Source organism: Rattus rattus, chromosome 11 (genome assembly GCF_011064425.1).
Source record: "Rattus rattus isolate New Zealand chromosome 11, Rrattus_CSIRO_v1, whole genome shotgun sequence".
NCBI classification, from domain to species: domain Eukaryota; kingdom Metazoa; phylum Chordata; class Mammalia; order Rodentia; family Muridae; genus Rattus; species Rattus rattus.
Window position 1 is genome coordinate 371,850 of NC_046164.1, and position 19,247 is coordinate 391,096.

The 19,247-nt window shown below is 39.2% G+C and overlaps 1 protein-coding gene across 1 annotated transcript in view; it reads left to right on the forward strand.

Annotated features, from left to right (window-relative positions):
* Tmprss11f (transmembrane serine protease 11F) overlaps positions 1 to 17,531 on the forward strand; it is a 33,631-nt gene extending 16,100 nt beyond the window's left edge. The window contains exons 4-10 of the mRNA XM_032916746.1: positions 3,102 to 3,169; positions 4,852 to 5,015; positions 5,994 to 6,032; positions 7,817 to 8,018; positions 11,163 to 11,422; positions 14,367 to 14,509; positions 17,373 to 17,531. Coding sequence (XP_032772637.1) covers positions 3,102 to 3,169; positions 4,852 to 5,015; positions 5,994 to 6,032; positions 7,817 to 8,018; positions 11,163 to 11,422; positions 14,367 to 14,509; positions 17,373 to 17,531 — 1,035 coding nt within the window. The remainder of the gene's footprint in view (positions 1 to 3,101; positions 3,170 to 4,851; positions 5,016 to 5,993; positions 6,033 to 7,816; positions 8,019 to 11,162; positions 11,423 to 14,366; positions 14,510 to 17,372) is intronic.
* Positions 17,532 to 19,247: the final 1,716 nt, after the last annotated feature.

Here is a 19,247-nt window from a genome sequence, read left to right on the forward strand (position 1 = left end):
GGAAATGAGAAATGTAATTAATTATTCTCAAAAAAAGAAAAGAAAAAACAAGATAATAACTTTTTCATACTCAGTGTCGCTGGTTTAATTAGTTAAATTAAAGCTGTTGGTTTAATTAGTTAAATTAAAGCTGTTTACTTTATTTTCATCTAACTCATTACCAAAACAACATTCACTAAAATCCCTTCTGTTTATTTATTTAATATTCTGAAACAATAAAGCTTGAGGGACTATCTGGAGGTTCCTTTCACTTCTTTTTCCTATGAAGGATATGACTTGAAATGTAAAAATGCTTGAGACACAAATTATTACTACAAAAAGCACTTTTTCTGCTGAAATTCTTTCATTTCTTTTCCTAACTGCAAGCCGAAGAGATGCTTAAAGTGCATTAATTTCCACAGAAATTAATCTTGCCTACATTGAGTCAAAATAAGCAAATTCTGTTACCAGAGATTTCCAATTGGTGACATTTTTGATAAAATAATTTTTAGAACTAATAATTTCAGGACAGTTTATTTAGAAAGTAGAGATAGCAGAAAGTCACAGAGAAAGAATCTTAGCCAAGCCAGGGTTTCAAAAGTTCAGGCTCATCTTGATTTGCCGGGAAGATCTGTAGCTTTGGTTACATCACATTCTGTGCAGACATAGTAGGGTTGGGCTGTTTGTCATACAGCAAGCAGGGATGTCTGGCAAACGCAAAGAAAAAATCCTCAGATGTAGCTGGGTAAGTTTCCCAGGTCATCTAAGGACAAGGCTTTGGGGAAGTGCAGGTGTGAGGCTATCAGTCAGCTCTTACGGAAACTGGAACATCTACCCATAAGGTACAATTTAGTTGGTACAATTATAAATTTATCATTAAATAAATATTTTTATTTAACACAATCTACAATCATGTAAAAAAAAACCCAAACTAATGCTTTAAGAAACTCCTTGTACGTTTGGTTATGAGTAAAACTCTCCAGCCTGTTTTAAGAAGTTTCTAAAGAAAACAGACATTTTTTTATCCATTGAATAAGCAGCTATTACAACCAATCTCCATTGATTGATATGTCTACATAATCTGAGGGATAGTCTGGCTTTGCTTCTCCTTCTTCTGCTTATTTGTAATTTTCTCTTCTGTTAACATACAGCACACATTCAGGGCCAAGTAGCATTAAACAAGTGTAAGTTGAAATATAGATTAGTAAAATGAAGTGTCATGGGAAAAAAAAGCACCTCACTTGGTCTCAGATATGGCTGACGCCAGGGGATCAGATTTTGTCCATGGGCGTCTGTTTTTCCTAATTTCTTCTCCACTTGGAAGATATAACTAATGCCTGCTCAATTCATTTTCCTAAGTTACTAACTGAGGCAGTGTGGCATTTTCCCAGTATCATTCTCAGATGGGCTTTTGAAGAAGCAGTCTTACTTGGTTCATTAAATTTGGAAGACAACTCTGCCAGTCTTGTAAGTCATGGACACAGGGTTTGCTTCCCTTGAACTCTCTACATAAAACTCCGCCCTCCTTCAATAGACTGTCTGATCTCTCTACTTTGATCTCTTACAGGCATCTCCAATTTTAAGTACCTGTCTCAAGGTCTACTCTCCATAGTGTTCTCTCACCCTGACTTCTCAGGGAACATCTCTGTCCACCTACATTTATATTATCTACAATGCCTGTAACAGTGACCAGTGACTAGTCATGGTCCTACCTCTAGTCCATTATCTCCATTCTCGACTAGTTGGCCCGGAAACCAGGAAAGAGAATAACAATCGAATTGTAAATAAGAAATACCCAAGTTAATAAAGATGGAAAAAATTAAAAACACCCCCCCTCCAAAAAAAGGAAAATGGGTTAGATATTTAGAACTTAGAATCTTCTGAGTGTTATATTAGTTCAGAAGAGTCAAGAAGAGGAAGAAATCATGCAAAGGAGGAATACACAGCTCTTTGTTCCCAGACAGTATAGTAATTTGGGGTGGGCCGCTGTAAGGCTAAGCTTACAAGTCAACTTAATACATTTATCACAGATCTGTATCTTCTGACTTTTCGCATGCTCTTCCATGGCTAAGTTTCAGTGTGACTCCTTTTAGGCAGTCAGGACTCTTTAGGAAATAAGTTCCCCGGACATCTCAAATCCTTCACAGGTTCAGGCTGGAAAGATTGAGGAACGTCATCCTCCTGATATGAAGTGTGGTAAAACCGATTACCAGTATTAGATGTTTAGCCCTGCATGTCTCAGAGAGATGACTCGCAATGAGGTGTCAGATTTCCTAGACATGCTGTTATAGTCATTCAGATGGCCAAGTGATACAGTGAGCACTGACAGTCAGCAAATCTGGCACCAGTAGTGGACGGGACGCTATGAGAATGCAGCAAACAGGCTGCTGCTGGGCTTTGTTTTTTGTTTTTTCTTAAAAACTGAGATGATGTCTTAAAAATAACATGTACATTAATTCATTTGAAAATTATGATTAAAATTACTTTGTAAGTTGTTTGCTCACCATCAAATACAATATATATATATTTACTTTTCAAAATATCTATTTTTTGTATGCATATGTATGGGTCTATGTGAGTGCATATGGAAACCTGTCTGTGAACACAGAGGGCTAGAAGGATGATATTACATAAAGTGACATCCTATATCACCTTTCAACCATTCCTTTGAGCCAAAGTTTCTCTTTGAACTTGGAGGGATTGCTTTAAGGGCTAGCTTAAAGCAGCAAGCTCAAATAATCTCCCTGTGTCTGAACCTCTCTCTCCCGGGAGCTGGAATTTCCATTCCAGCTTGGGCTATCTCAGGAGTATGGGAATCCATATCCTTATGATTTCACTGAGAGCACTCTTGGTCACTGATCCACGTTTTTCAGTTCCCAAATCAACTGTATGAGGCAGATATCACAATCACCCATTTTACAAAGGAACAATAAATTTGGTCATTTTGGAAAAGTTGTTCAGTCCTATAAGGATCTGAACATAGGTTTGATCTTCACACAGTGGAAAGCCAATATGCATCATGTGAAAATCAACTTAAAAGTCTGGTCTTTGTCAAAAATCCCTTGGTACATATGAAATAATATGTCTCTTAGGAATAACATCTTTTAATTCTTTTGTATTAGATGTCTAGGATATTTCGACGTTCTTCTGGAGTGGGTCGGTTTATCAAGTCCCATGTTATCAAGATAAGGTATGTAGACCGGATCTGTAATTTCAACCTAATACCACTAAGATGACATGTTTCATTGACTTGGATGCTCAACCACCCTGAGACTCCTGGTAGCAAAGATTTTTCATAAAACTTAAGCAACAAAGATTATGCTATTTAACTGGTTTGAAGGATGTCTTAGTCACAGTGGCAAGGTAGAAAGTACTTTACAACGGAGTCCCAGCTGTTAGGTAAGAAAAATTATAGAGGAAGGAGACAAAATGAGATGGTTCTATAAATACCAACTCCCTCTTAAGGAAGGAGCACAGTAGAACAGAATGTAAGGGGTTTTTGTCTTCCTTCCTTTAAGTCTATAACCATTTCCTGTGTAGTGTTTGTCATGAATCTCAACACATCTTTGTTGTTATTAAAATGCTTTTTCGTTTTAATGCTTTGGTAGAGTATAATATACATAAATTAAACATGGAGTTATCATCAGAGACTAAGTCTTATCTTTTTGTGCATTTATTTATTCTGTGCATGTTTGGACGTGTGCATCAGTCATCATGAAGATGTCATCATGTTTGTGTGGAGGTGAGAGGACAACGTGTAGGAGCCTGTTCTCTACCTCCAGCATGAGGATTCCAGGGTTCAAACTCAGGTCACAGGCTTGGCAGAAAGCACCTTTACCTGCTAAGCCATTTCACTATCTCCTATATGTTTTGATATAATGTTTAAAAGGCCTAGATTTCATATTGAGATAAATTAATAGATAGATGATAGATAGATAGATAGATAGATAGATAGATAGATAGATAGATAGATAGATAGATAGATAGATGACAGACAACAGGCAGGTGTATGATAGGAAGGATATATATATATATATATATATATGGTTGCTAAACTTAGTGATAATTATTCTTTCTGTTTTTTCTTTTTTGTCTCCTTCTTCTTTCCTTTGACTTTCTAATTAAATTCATTTTCTGAAGTCTACTAGAGACTTTCCGGCCTTAATGCACAATATAAATGTATATATTTGAATCATTGATCAAATTATACGTCTTTATAAACTACTTCTCTAAAGATTGTTTATTACATGATAGCAAATACTAAAATATCAGTGTTTTAATACAATATTTATTACATTTCCATAGTTCACCTCAAAGGATCAAAAGTAGGAGTGAAAGAGTGGGTGCTAGTGTATATTACAGCATTGCGCTGCCACAGGATCTTCTATTTCTGCCTGAGACAAGAGAAGCACTAGGCCTTGTCAGTAAGGGACATCATTTCTGCCCACATCCCTCCAGCCAGAATTTGTGAGAGAGTTTCAGTAAACCTCAAGAAAGGCTAGAAATGCAGTACAGTTCTGTGCTCAGAAGGCAAAGAACAATGGATATGGTGAACCACATGGTCTCTGCCACACTTCACTGGGGAAGAATGACTTCCACTATCAATTTTGTTCCAAATTCCTTAAAAAGAAAACTCTTTAGGTAAACAATAAGTATGATTTAATGAGCACCTCAAAAAATTCTGAAAACCAAGGAAAGGTAGAGAGCAGTCTTCACATTGCTATCCTTTGCTAACACTCCTCACCATGCATCCTATCCTGTTCCCTTGATCTGGATACAATGCCAAGTCTTGTGTACACAAAAATCATCTACAATGTTTCTCTAAACTCATGGAGACCACAGAGATGGAATCATTTGTCTGTTTTGCTCCAGTCCAGATGAACAAGGCGTGAACATTCTTATAGTGCTCATGTTTCGATATCCATCTACTGACAGTGCCGAGCACATCAAGAAGAAAATTGAAAGGACTTTATATCAGAGTCTGAAGATCAAACAGTTCCCTTTGACTATTAATAAGCCATCGTTTAGCCTCACACGTAAGTCTTTTGCTGTTGTTTGCCATTTTTCTAATTCTCTTCGACTGCCATCTCCTGCATTTTTCCTAAGAGTCTGGATTATGTAACTTCCGATTTAGAAATTTACCTCTAGTAAGTCTGTAAGTGGGCTTGGGATGAAGATTGATCAGACTAGGTCTCCTTTACTCTACTGCTTTACTTTTAGACCTTGTTTCCAGCTACCTTTCTACAGTGCATAGCTGTGGGGTAAGAGTTGTGAATGGACAGCATCTTTGCATAGGTTTTAAGTGAAGGAGCGTCCTTTTCTTTTATTTATTACATATAAGTATACTGTAGCTGGACACACCAGAAGAGGGCATTGGATCTCTTTACAGATGGTTGTGAGCCACCATGTGGTTGCTGGGAATTGAACTCAGGACCTCTGGAAGAGTAGTCGGGTGCTCTTAACCGCTGAGCCATCTCTCCAGCCCTCTGCTCTTCTTTGAGTTCTTCCTGGGCACTCAATATGAGAGAGGGTCTCAGGGAGACATCATCAAGGCGCGTGGGCAGATTTCCTACTTCTTGTTACACTAGGTCCTTAAAGTCAGCGTGAGAGTTTTCTCTCACCAATGACTATTGGGAATATGGAAAAACTACACTGAGTGGCAACACCAGTTGTGGTGGAAGTCGGAGACTACGTCTTAGACTTTGGCTATAGCCCCCTAAAGAAAGTCACTGGGACATTTCCCCTTGTTCCTTCATCCCTAATCTTTTTGCTTGTTTGTAATATAAAACCATAAAATAAAACTCTCTGAGTTCATTTTTAAATGATATTGCATTATTTGAGCCAGTGATCAAGTCAGAAGATTGTTATATATTACTTGGCTATAAAATTTTGATATCTTCCTGAATTATGAGTATTTCAAATAATTAGCCACGCTGTTTATGAACCTATGAACAAAGTAGACCAGAAAAGGAAATGTGTTTGTATGTCAACTAACTTCTACTCCTTTATTACAGCCATTGACAGCAAAAAGATGAGAAATCTTCTCAATAGTCGTAAGTTCCAAAATTATTTATTTTATAATAAACAGAATAGATAAGAATCATAAATAATTAGTACAGATCATCAACATTTTCCTTCTTATACTTTCATAAATCAAGTACTTAATCTTTTAACTTTTATTGTATACTTAACATATTAGACATATATAATATGACTTTGTTTTGTTCTGGAATATATATATATATATGTGTGTGTGTGTGTGTGTGTGTGTGTGTGTGTGTGTGTGTGTGTGTCTCATAGTATTCCAGATGCTATATTATGATTCTAAAAGTATCATTAATATTCTCTCATAATTCAAGAGAGGACCAAGTTGAAGTTTTTCTTGTTACTTTTAAGGCTTTATCATTTTAAGTTTTTGAGGTTTGCTTCCTGCTTCTCATGTGAATATATTTTGAGTTTCTGTAGGCAAATATGTGCCCATTATCAATGTTGTGAGAACACATGCAAGTCTTTTTAAAGGCTGGCTTGAAGTTTGGTTAATTGAAGATTTGATATCAGGGAATAATAATTTTTCTAAACTACTCTTATATTTTAGAAAATGAAAAATATTATTATTTAAATTAAAAATAGGCTAAGGATAATAGTCTCTTCTTGTCACATGAAGGACAAATTAAGACATATATTCAGAGTTGGGTTTCCTGAAGAGTAAAGTACTCTTGGCTAAAATGTGGAATCTCCTAATGCCTTATTCTACTCTGTTACTCATTAGCTTGGATGTACAGCAATTTGTGTCCCTCTCCAAGGTTGGGCTTTCTTAGCTAACAACTATACTGCTATATATCTATGTAAAGTAATTAAAAGAATATCCAGACTTTTTGATGCTCACTAATGACCTATGTGTTGGTAAAAAGAAAAACGAAATGGCTCTAGAATGGCCAACAGTAAAACAAAAATCCTTTTCCGAACCATTATTACATGCTCTCATGGGCAGATTACCACAAAGATATTTCACATCCAGAACTGAAGCTACTGTATGGAATGGTTTCCCCAGTCTAACTACACTTTAGTAGGTATGAGGCCCACCATATTGTTCAGTTTGATTTTTGACTTAGACTTGCAAAATTTAAGATTATCAGAGTTTGCATTAGTTTCTAATCTGTGAGCTTGCCCCAGTCCTGTCTCTCTTCCTTAAACGATGCTAAGTTAACACATCCGCATTTGACATAAAAGCTCAGGGCCACCTTCCCTTGGCAGAACACTTGGTCAGTCTATGTGACTGCACTTTTTAGGTTCCAAATCTATTATGCATCCAACTTAAACTGTTTCCATTTTTGCTTGTCCTCTAAGGTCATTTATTATTTTTTGTTTATATTACATTGTTTCTTCGTGAGACACTTAATTGGGTAGCCCTGACTAGCTTCAGACTGACAAAATTCCTGTACAGGCATCTCAAATGCTGGGATTATAGCATGCCAGGCTGTATAAGATTTAGGCAGAAACAGAAATTGAGTTTTGAACTAAATGCCTAAACGTAAAGATAAATATTGTCTCTGAATCTCAGAGCAACCAATACAATATATATGAAACAAGCCAGAGACTGCATGCTAAGAACAGGTTAAAGAGTTGCAGAGGCGGGGTTGGGGATTTAGCTCAGTGGTAGAGCGCTTGCCTAGCACAGGCAAGGCTCTGGGGTTCGGTCCTCAGCTCCGAAAAAAAAAAGAAAAAAAAAAAAAAGAGTTGCAGAGGCAAAGAATTTTCTAATTATGCTCTCTAAACACAAACCATGATTCTTTTTCTTATTGTCATGAGAATAAACGACTGTGTGTTTCTTTGTCAGGATGTGGGATAAGAATGTCATCTTCCAACATCCCATTACCAGCATCCTCTACTACTGAACGAATTGTCCAAGGGAGGGAAACAGCTATGGAAGGGGAGTGGCCATGGCAGGCTAGCCTACAGCTCATAGGGGCTGGCCATCAGTGTGGAGCCACCCTCATCAGCAACACATGGCTGCTCACAGCGGCTCATTGCTTCTGGAAGTAAGTTCACTGGGCTCTAGGGAGCGTTTGTGTCCTAATCCTCTCTTGTCTTGTCCTTGATTTAGTGCAAGGGAACAGCTCAGTATTACCAGCTTGTTCTCTAATGTGCCCCTCCAGTGCTCTTTACACAGTAGAAGAGGCCATGCTCTTGATTATATCATTGTGATTCTAGTGTTATCGTCCCCATAACATTATAGTTTACTCATTATGAAGACTATACATGTGTTAAGGAAAAAAGTTAGCCACTTTGGTTTTGTTCCCCCACCAATGATCTCTGTGGCTTCTCACAGTCAATACACAGTGCTACTTGATTACAAAGGAAAAAAGGTTTAGAAATCTGTTTAGAAGCACTCCCTTCTCATTGCATTATCCAGGAAACCCCATGGGTGTGCATGACTCAGAAGGTGTATAGAGGGTAGCAGAGACCTTACCTTGTCACTCTGCCCTCATAGCATGTAATTCTGGTCATGTATGTAATAGCCGAGCCTGAGCTCTCAGTTCGGTCTTACAGTTGTTGCTCTCGAAACTTTGACATGCACAGAGTCTTTAGAGCACTTGGGGGTTGAAGCACATGGTCTTTTCTCCCTCGTGGATCACCATCAGCATAAGGAGAATTTACCAAGACAGGAGGGACTCTGAATAAAGGCTCTTTGCTTGCACAGTGACACTGCCTATATGTGCTCCTAAAGTAGCTTTACTCTTTTTTTTCTTTATTAACTTGAGTATTTCTTATATATATTTAGTGTTATTCCTTTCCCGGTTTCGGGCAAACATTCCCTCCCCTTCCCCCTTCCTTATGGGTGTTCCCCTCCCAACCTCCCCCATTGCCGCCCTCCCCCAACAGTCTAGTTCACTGGGGGTTCAGTCTTAGCAGGACCCAGGGCTTCCCTTCCACTGGTGCTCTTACTAGGATATTCATTGCTACCTATGAGGTCAGAGTCCAGGGTCAGTCCATGTATAGTCTTTAGGTAGTGGCTTAGTCCCTGGAAGCTCTGGTTGGTTGGCATTGTTGTTCATATGGGGTCTCGAGCCCCTTCAAGCTCTTCAGTCCTTTCTCTGATTCCTTCAACGAAGAACAAAACCACATAATCATCTCATTAGATGCTGAGAAAGCATTTGACAAAATTCAACACCCCTTCATGATAAAAGTCCTGGAAAGAATAGGAATTCAAGGGGTTGGGGATTTGGCTCAGTGGTAGAGCGCTTGCCTGGGAAGCGCAAAGCCCTGGGTTCGGTCCCCGCTCTAGAAAATGAAAAAAAAAAAAAAAGAATAGGAATTCAAGGCCCATACCTAAACATAGTAGCTTTACTCTTTAAGGTGCTTAAAAAACTCATTCTTCTAAGGGAAGCAGAACCAGTCACTTAACCAGTTTCTATGTAGTCAAGGAATAATGAGAAGGAAAAAGAGACTATTGCATATCTATGAACCCCAAAGTCGCTAGCATCATGTCTTCCTGTCAAACACAAGACCCACTTGCTTGTTAAGATTATCTGACATAGTCATATCATTATAGTTACCCAATGTTAGTATTTCTAATTTTGTGAGAATGTTAATCCAACTTAGTTTATAATTGTGCTCTTTGTATAAAGTAAAAATTACAACCAGAATGCCAGCTTAATATTAGTAATGAATATGAATATTTACTTTAGTGAGTCTAGTGTAATTTCTGGGGATAGGCAGATCTACATAGGAATTGAACATTGACGCTGATAATGATATTTTACTATTGGTTTTAGTAACATTTTTTATAGTGTGAGAAGAATGGAAATAAATTCAAAGGGTAATAGGATGAACAAATGCAGGAGCTTTAAAAATTACTTTTAAGGAGCGTATGAATGAGATCTGGCAAACGAAATTTAATAGTTGTTGACAGTTATGATTTCAAGGGAATATATTTTAAGATATGGCAAATATAGCATGTTTGACACTGATAAAAGTGATCCAAAGAGCTGGATAAGGTGATGATATTGAATAAAAAAAAGGAATTATATTTTGAGCATGCTGTAATTTCATAAAATGGAGAACTGTGGCAGACAAGAGACAATTGGGCTGTATGAAATTTGTGACATAACCCTGGAAAAGAAAAACATTTATGTGAAGGAAGAGTTAGAGGGAGGGGTACCGAGCAAACTGTAGCAAAGGGCTTCCAGTAAGGGCAGCTTAGCCCTTGAATGTCAGGAAGGGGTGTGGGCATGGGTGGAGAAACGACTTTGGGCACATGAGGAACTGCACAGTAGACACATTCCACTTAGCCTCAAAGATCATAATAAACAAGCGCCAACAAGCAAGTCATCAAATCAGAATGGGTGCTCTGATGCAAAGGGAGCTTACCTACTAATATGTTGATTTCCTTAAAAAAAAGCAAAATATAGTTTTTTGCACACTTGATTGAAATGAAAGAACAAGAACTCAAAGAACTCCTAACAAGACCCAAATTTAATTTTTGGAAATGATAGTGCTAATTAATTAATTACTTATGTACAGTTATTTGTGTACCTCTTTTTCTTTAAAACTTTTGTTTTTTTTTTTATTTTTACATTTTAAATGTTATCCCCTTTCCTGGTTTCATATCCAGAAACTCACTATCCCATCCTCCCCCCACCCTGCTTCTATGAGGGTGCTCCCTCACTCACCCACCCACTACTTCCCAGCTCCCCACCCTGACATTCCCCTGGGGCATTGTGCCTTGACAAGACCAAGGACCTCTCCTCCCATTGATGCCCGATAAGGCCATCCTCTGCTACATATGCGGCTGGAGCCTTGGGTCACTCCATGTGCACTCTTGGGATGGTGGTTTCGTCCCTGGGAGCTCGGGGTGGTGGTGGTCTGGCTGATTGATATTGTTGTTCTTCTTATGGGGTTGCAAACTTCTTCAGCTACTTCAGTCCGTTCTCTAAACCTTCCACTGGGGATCCATTCAATGGTTGAAGAAACCTCTTTTTCATGGAGCAACCTACAGTCCGTTCTCTTACCATAGGAATTTTTCAAGAGCATAATGCTAAAAATTGGACAGATGTAAAATTTTAATTTTCTTCCCCTCTTCTTCCTCCGTCTCTTCCTCTTCTTCCTTTCTTCTTTCTTCCTTTATCTTCTTTAGAAGGTAATGTAAACCATCACATAGCTTATCCTTTCATTTTCTGCAGAAACAGAGACCCAAGTAAATGGATCGCTACCTTCGGTACAACGATTACACCACCGTTAGTCAAACGGAGTGTTGGGAGGATTATCATCCATGAAGAGTACCACAGAGATAGCAATGAGAATGACATTGCTCTAGCTCAGCTCACCAGCCGCGTCGAGTTTTCAAATGTGGTTCAGAGAGTGTGCCTCCCAGATTCGTCTATGAAACTGCCACCAAAAACAAGTGTCTTTGTCACAGGATTTGGGTCTATTGTAGACGATGGTGAGTAGTTTCACCCTAATTTTTCTGATATGAAAATAATTTTACTTTTTAAAATTTTATTTAATATTATTTTTTACACTCCAGATTTTATCCCCCTCCTGATCTACCCTCTGACTCTTCCACATCCCATACCTCTCCCTCTTCCTGTCCCCCTCCCCACACCACCAAACCTCTCCCCTCCCTAGGGCCTCCAGTCTCTTGAGGGTTAGCTGTGTCCTCTCTGACTGAACCCAGACCCAGCAGTCCTGTGCTGTATATGTGTTGGGGACCTCATATCAGCTGGTGTATGCTGCCTGGTTGGTGATCCAGTGTCTGAGAGATCTCGGGGGTCCAGAGTAATTGAGACTTCTGGTCCTCTTACAGGGTTGCCCTCCTCCTCAGCTTCCTCCAGCTTTTCCCTAGTTCAACGAGAGGCGTCAGCAGCTTCTGTCCATTGGTTGGGTGCACATGTCTGCATCTGACTCAGCTGCTCGTTGAGTCTTTCAGAGGGCAGCTATGACAGGTCCCTTTTTGTGAGCAGCCCATAGCCTCAGTAATAGCGTCAGGCCTTGGTGCCTCCCCTGGAGCTGGATCCCACTTTGGGCCTGTAACTAGATCTCCTTTTCCTCAGGCTCTTCTCCATTTTTGTCCCTGTGCAATTCTTTCAGACAGGAACAATTATGAGTCAAAGTTTTTGACTGTGGAATGGCAACCCCATCCCTCACTTTCTGCTGGACATGGGCTCTACAAGTCCCCTCTCCCCACTGTAGGGCATTTCATCTAAGATCCTTCCCTGTGAGTCCTGACAGTCTCTCGCTACCCAGGTCTCTGGTACATTCTGGATAGGTCCCCTACTTCCTAACTCCTGTGGTTGCCTGTTTCCATTCTTTCTGCTGTCCCTCAGGGCTTCAGCCCTGTTCCCCTCACCCAATACCTGATGGTGTTCCCCTCTTCCCCTCCCTGTCCCCACTTCACACTCAGGTCCCTCCCTCCCTCTCCCTTCCTGTGATTGCTTTCTTCTCCCTCCCAAATGGAATTGAGGCACCTCACTTGGGCCCTTTGACTTGTTAACTTTTTTGAGTTCTGTGAACTGAATCCTGAGTATTCTATATCTGAGGGTTTTTTTGTTTTTTTGTTTTTTGGCTAATATCCACTTATCAGTGAGTACATATCATGCATGTCTTTTTGGGTCTGAGTTACCTCACCCAGGATGATATTTTCTAGTTCTATATATTTGTCTGCAAAGCTCAGAATGTCCTCATAAAAATATGGTTCAGGGGCTGGGACTCAGTTTGCAAAGTATTGCACAAAGTTGTAACAGATACCAGCTACCACATAAAAGTCAAGTATGATGGCTCATAACTGTAATAGATGAATTTGATGTTCAGTGAGGTACCCTAAAACTCAAACGTCATCTCAGAAAATTAGCTGAGAGTTATTGAAGGAAACATTGACCATCAACCCTTTTCTCCACATGCATATACCATAGACATGCACTCGCACCCATTTTCATATGTGCACACATACAAACACACACACACACACACACACACACACACACACACAAATAATGATGATAATGTGGTGGTGGCGGCGGCGGCGGCGGCAGTCAAGTTCTTGGGGGTGTAGCTCTTGATGGAGTTGGGGGGCTGTTGCTTGAGAAGTAAGAGATATAAAGCCTTGTCCCAGAGTTCACAACTGAAGCAGTGGTAAGAAATGACAGAGACTAATAAGGAAGAACAGAATAAATTAGAGAACATACTAAGGAACAAATACAGGACTAGTGAAAAGCAAATCGTATACTTGAAGTAACTACTTTTGGTCACCATATACTTTAAATACCATTCTTGATGATAGCTTTTCTCTATTTCCCCCTCTATCTTCTCTTTAGAAAAGTGCAAAGATATCAAATCTAAGAATTACATAAATTGAAATAGAAACTGAAGAATTATAAGTGTTAATCTGTTACACATGGAGAGATTAGTCAGATAATTAACATAAAACAGACACATTTAATGTTCAAAAAATAATCTTCTAAAGAAGTCAGGCATGGGGTGCAAGCCTTTAATCTCAGCACTTGGGAGGTAGCAGGAGACAGATCTTTGAGCTTGAAGGAAGCCTGGTCTCCAGATCAAGTTCCAAAATAGTCAGGGCTATATGGAGAAAAACAAAACAAAACAAAACAAAAAAACCAACCAAACAAAAAACAAACAAAAAAACAGAAGGAAACAGAAGACACACCATGTGCTCAAACACTTAGCTTAGTCTTTGAAAGTACAACTCTGTTATGTGAAATTTTCTCACGTATCCTTTACATAAACTCAGCATTGTAAGGATTTTTTTTAAATAAATTTCATTTGTTTTCCTTTCCACTACTCACTCATGCTTATTCCGCCATAGCTTGGCCCAAACCCCAAACTGCTTCCCCTTTATACTCAACCATGCAGGACCCTCCACTCCAACCCCTATGACTGTTCTGTCATCAGGTGACTGATATGAATTGATCATCCATTTTACTTCCCATGTTATGAAACTCTTTAAATAACATGGCAGCAGGGAGAATACTTCTCTGTGTTGTGTCCTGCTTTCTACTTTATATTATCTGGAAAAAACAGATGTATTTATTTGCAGCTTGAGTTACATCCGTGTGATGGATCTTTCTGAGCATCCAGTAACAACTGCACAATGTGTTCCTATGGAAAATCTTGTACACAGATAATATCTGTGTCTAGTTTCAAATGGTGCCTTGGAAGAATTATTAATATGATATAATTACAATGCCTATGTGTTTGACTTCTTTCATGCAGACGCAGGATAGAGCAAATACAATTCAACAAAAATATTTTCATACGATACTGCTTTGGTTCCTAAGAATATACCATTTACCTCTCACCTGTATCTAAGGCACAATCATATTTGAAAAACAGATTTTTTATTTGTGTGCTTATCCATGTGTATGTAATAGGGCCTACGCAAAATAAACTCCGGCAGGCCAGGGTGGAGACCATAGGCTCTGATGTGTGCAACCAAAAGGATGTGTATGACGGCTTGATAACTCCAGGGATGCTGTGCGCTGGATTCATGGAAGGAAAAGTGGATGCTTGTAAGGTAAGTTGGAAGTCAAAGTCAAACCTTCTAAAGGACGTTTCCATTAGATAATTCTGTGCTAATGGGGCAACTGTATTGAGTGTTTGATGAGCATTAGCCTAAAGTAAAGTACCTTTAGTGTGTAGCATTTCATTCAGTGCAGTAGATACGTGCAATGCTATCATTTCCCCATCTTCCATATTATGAAATAAAAGTCGGAGGTCCCCATTTTTGGTCCACACAGTTACTTCATGCTTCATTATTTTTTCCTTGTCTTTTTTATTTTCCTGTGGGGGAAGGGAGTGAGCGATTGAGTCTAGGTCAATCTCAAACTTGCCTTGTAGCTGAGGATGGTCTTGAACTCTTGATCTTCTTTTCTATACAACCCAAATGCTAGACTGACTGAGTTTATGTAAAGTGCTAGAAGAGCTGACTTCCATTCTCTTCTTAAAGTCAAGCCTCAAAGATAGAGAACTGCTCCTCTGAATGATGCATTTTTCTTGGAATTCCTTTACCCAGCACTAGAAGGCAGGGTTATTTTGCCAGGCATTGGGAGTTTTTTTAGTGTCTGGTGCTTGAGGGAACATTTTTACTCTGTACAATGAAGTCCTGTGTGTGTGTGTGTGTGTGTGTGTGTGTGTGTATGTGTGTTTGTGCATGCATGTGTGTGTTTGTGTGCAGGTGTATGTGTATGTGTATGTGCATATGTGTATGCATGCGTATGTGTGTATGTGTGTGTGCATGCATGTGTGTGTATGTGCTCATTAAGCAAACTTATAGTATAAAATAATGAATTTTCTGGGACCTTTCAAATGTCTTCAAGTTTATTTATCCCTCCTTCCTGTCTCTCCATCTGCATTATTCCTCCCCACTCTACAATTGGGTACCCCTCTCTCCTCATTTCAACATTTCCTCCTTCATAACACCCATGTCCTATCAGATTCTTCAGACCTACATTCCCTACCCTCCATGATCCATTTGTATTTTCCTGGCTTCTGTGATCACCCAAGGTTATATCCTCAAATCTCAAGAGTCCTAGCTAAAGTCCACAAGTAAGGCAGAACATGTGGCATTTGACTTTCTGAATTCCAGGTTATTTCACTCAGTACATTTTCCATCTATTTATCAGCAATACACATGATTTGTGTTACTTTATTGCTGAATAGGATTCTGTTACAGCACATTTTTATTCCTCATTAATCAGTAGAAGGACATCCAGTCTGCCTCTGTTTTCTAGGGATCATGAATAGAGTGCCGAAAAGAACGACTCCTTTTCTTGTTGTTTATCTGGTATATTTTTTATATATTTCTGCTCTGCATTTTATTTCCTTTTGTTTACTAAATTTGCTCAGTTTTCTCTTTTCAAGGAATAATATTGTATTTAATTAACATCTTTGCTTTTTTCTGACCCAGCTATGCAATGCTCTAAATTTCCTAATGCATCTATTTTCATGTATCTCATGAGATTTTGGGGTACTGTTTCATTTTCTGTTTGTCTCAGAATATTTTATTAATTTCATTTTTTCCATTTCTGTGACCTTGTAAAGATTTTGTCCATTTATTGACTTGTAGTTACAAGCCACTTTGGTTCAAGGGAGACCTCCGTAAATCATTTCTTTTCTATGGTTCACCCCTCCTTCTCCGCTCGAGTTCCTGTTTTCACTGACCTACCTCTTTATAGTTAAAATTTACCTTACAACTGGTTTTGTCTTATTATTAGATGTCTTGAGGGAAAATATTTGCACCCAGATGCCTCCAACTAGAACCCTACTTCGAGGCTTTGCTATGTGATATTTGGAAAGAACATCTGTGCCTCTTGTCTCTATTCCTTACCTCCTTTTAGGACTTTCAACCAGCAATATTGGGGTTTCCCTATTATTTTCTCCAAACAGTTCTTCCTAATGACTCATGAGTGACATCAATGTTAAGTCCTAATCGTCATCTTTGACACATTTCTTAAAAAAAAAAAAAAGCTTAGTAACAGCATTTAATGTTTACTGCTCCCCTTCTTAAAACCTTATCTTCTCCTGATTCTGAATTATTTCCATCCCATTTTTTCTGCATACCCCATGTCAATGCTAATTGAATCTGATGGGTGTTTTTTAACCTTTGTGATAAATTCTCTCTAGCCAGTTCTACACTGCACCCCCACTCTCTCTTTCCTCTCTCCACATGGCTCCCCTCGTCACTAGCCACCTCTTTTCTACTTTAGTACTCCTTTGGTGCATTCGTAAGATAAATTCAGCAATATTTATAGGACACTGTTCTAGTTTGACAAATGCATCGTTAGGATATTTCACTGATCACCTTTTGTTCTTAGAAATACGAAGCAAAGCTTTCTGAACAAGGCACATGGTATTCATAGTGTTTCCAGTAACTCCTGGCCAGCCACAGCACATGCCACTGGCCGCCTCCCCTGCTGTCTTCTTTACACCTCCAATAACCATCCTTTTCACCCTTGTATAGGATAGATTCCAACATATCAAAGAGAATTTGCAAAAAATGTCCCTCTGTCCACAGTGCCTTACATTACTACTTTCTGATGCCTAATCAAGACCTTTGCTTTCTTTTTTCCCCCATCTTTATTAAATTGGATATTTCTTATTTATATTCCAAATATCATTCCCTTTCCCAGTTTCCAAGCCAACATTCCCCTAACCCCTCCCTCTCCCCTTCTATGTGGGTGTTCCTCTCCCCATCCTCCCCCCATTACTGCCCTCCCCCAACTAATTTCCCAAAGATATACTGGGAAAAATCCACCCTGAACAATCAAATATTCATATTGTATGTTTCTCTGCCAGTTACTGTAGTTATTATTTGTCTGTGGGAAAGAGACGATAACTATGATATTTATTGAAGTTTTGTTTTTTTTTTTCTATTCCAGGGTGATTCTGGTGGACCTTTGGTCTATGACAATCGGGACATCTGGTACATTGTAGGCATAGTAAGTTGGGGACAATCTTGTGCTCTTCCAAATAAGCCTGGAGTCTACACAAGGGTGTCTAAGTATCGAGACTGGATAGCCTCCAAGACTGGCCTCTAAAGTAGACCGTTGTGAGTGATAGCCACAGCCCACAGAGCAGGATACCTGAAGATTGTACAGTATCACGTAGAGTTGTGAGTTATAGCCACAGCCCATGGAGCAGAATGCCTACAGATTGTACATCATGTGCATTATTACTAAGAGTCATGGGGATTGAATGAGTGCTTTTGCCAGATGTCAAGGAACTCTTCAGACCGAGACCAACGTAAGGTCATGAGGTGGCTTGTTGTGTATAAACTTTTACTAAGAAGGAAGAAAATCTGGCAAATAACAGGCAGCACCAGTACCTCACTCACCAAAGTGCCTCGTTAATGTGAAAAACACAAACAGCTTCCCTCAGGATATCAACAGCTGCCAGGTGGCTACGATCTCACCTCATATGATACATAGAGCTCCAGGACTCATCTCATAAACATCAGCTAGCATCTTCCTTAAGGATTCAAGACACAAGCATTTTAGAACTCGTGACTGGACATTCGACTGCTGCAATGAAGGAGTGTGGAACCTGAGGTAAAACTTGAACTCTAAGCTGGGTTTGCAGCTGACCGAACAGGACGTTTTTCTCAACCACAGGAACTGTCATTATTTAGATGCATTGGAACTTGCCATTACACTGTATAATGCCCTCAAGCAGTAGCTTTAGAGAGCAGATTACATTGTTAAGAAGCATTTCTGACTGTCTCTTGCCATCCACGTATCAATCATATTTCGTCCAGCAAAGAGAAAAAATAGAATCATTATAAGTATTTCCCCACTAGTATAGGAAGGATAAAAGGAAGCTGATGAAGGCAGAATTATCTGAAAAATGATTAGCATCAGGGATCTCTAAACTTTTGATGGAAGGTGTTCTCCAAATATTTATTTAGAAGTATAGGCATAAGCAAATGGCAGCTGATGCTTTTGTAAATCACCAGCTCATTGCCAAGTTCTATGTCTATCAGAATGTCAGGTGGTCATGCCTCAAGTAAAACACTTAGTACAGTGCTCACCATGCACTAAATACAAAGTACTAGTAAGTGAGGGTCCCAGCAAACGAGCTTCACTATAGTTCAAAGCCTGGTGGTTGGCACAGTGTTAGCGAGCACAGATTGTCTGAGCTAGGCCAGTGGCTCATGTACTTTGTCTCTGCCCTATGCAAAGTATATTATGATTTTATGCAAATGACCCAAGAGCTCTGTTAATTAGCACTTTCATCTGGATGGTGTGAATAAAAAGACTACCTCACTGTGGGTTTTTTTTTCTTTTGAGGATTACATGTATTAATACATGTAAAGTATTTGCAACAGCATCCGAACACAGCAAGTTCTCAGGATGGATAAGCTACTGTCAATATTAATGTTCCTTGGACTTTTAAAAGCACATTGTACTTTTAAATGTCCCGGCTTCTTCAAAAGATGCGGATAATTTCAAAGCCCCTTAAATTACGTTGTTGTAAAACAGATGGAGTTTCAAAATCAGCGTTTCCTGGACTTAATTTCGATCTGTGTCTACTGTAGCCTGTACTCGTGGGATGCTGGTCCTCAGGCTTGCAACTAGAGCCCTGCATCAGTACTCACCCCCAGCCCTCAACGGTGAGGCTTGCATGGGTTACTCTGACTTAGCAGACAAAATGTGTGGCATAGCCATCCTTGAATGGCTAAAAGTTTGGTTTCCTTTTCTGTTTACATGTAATTGGTTTTATATGTAACTTTTGTAACCAAGATTAATATAACTTTT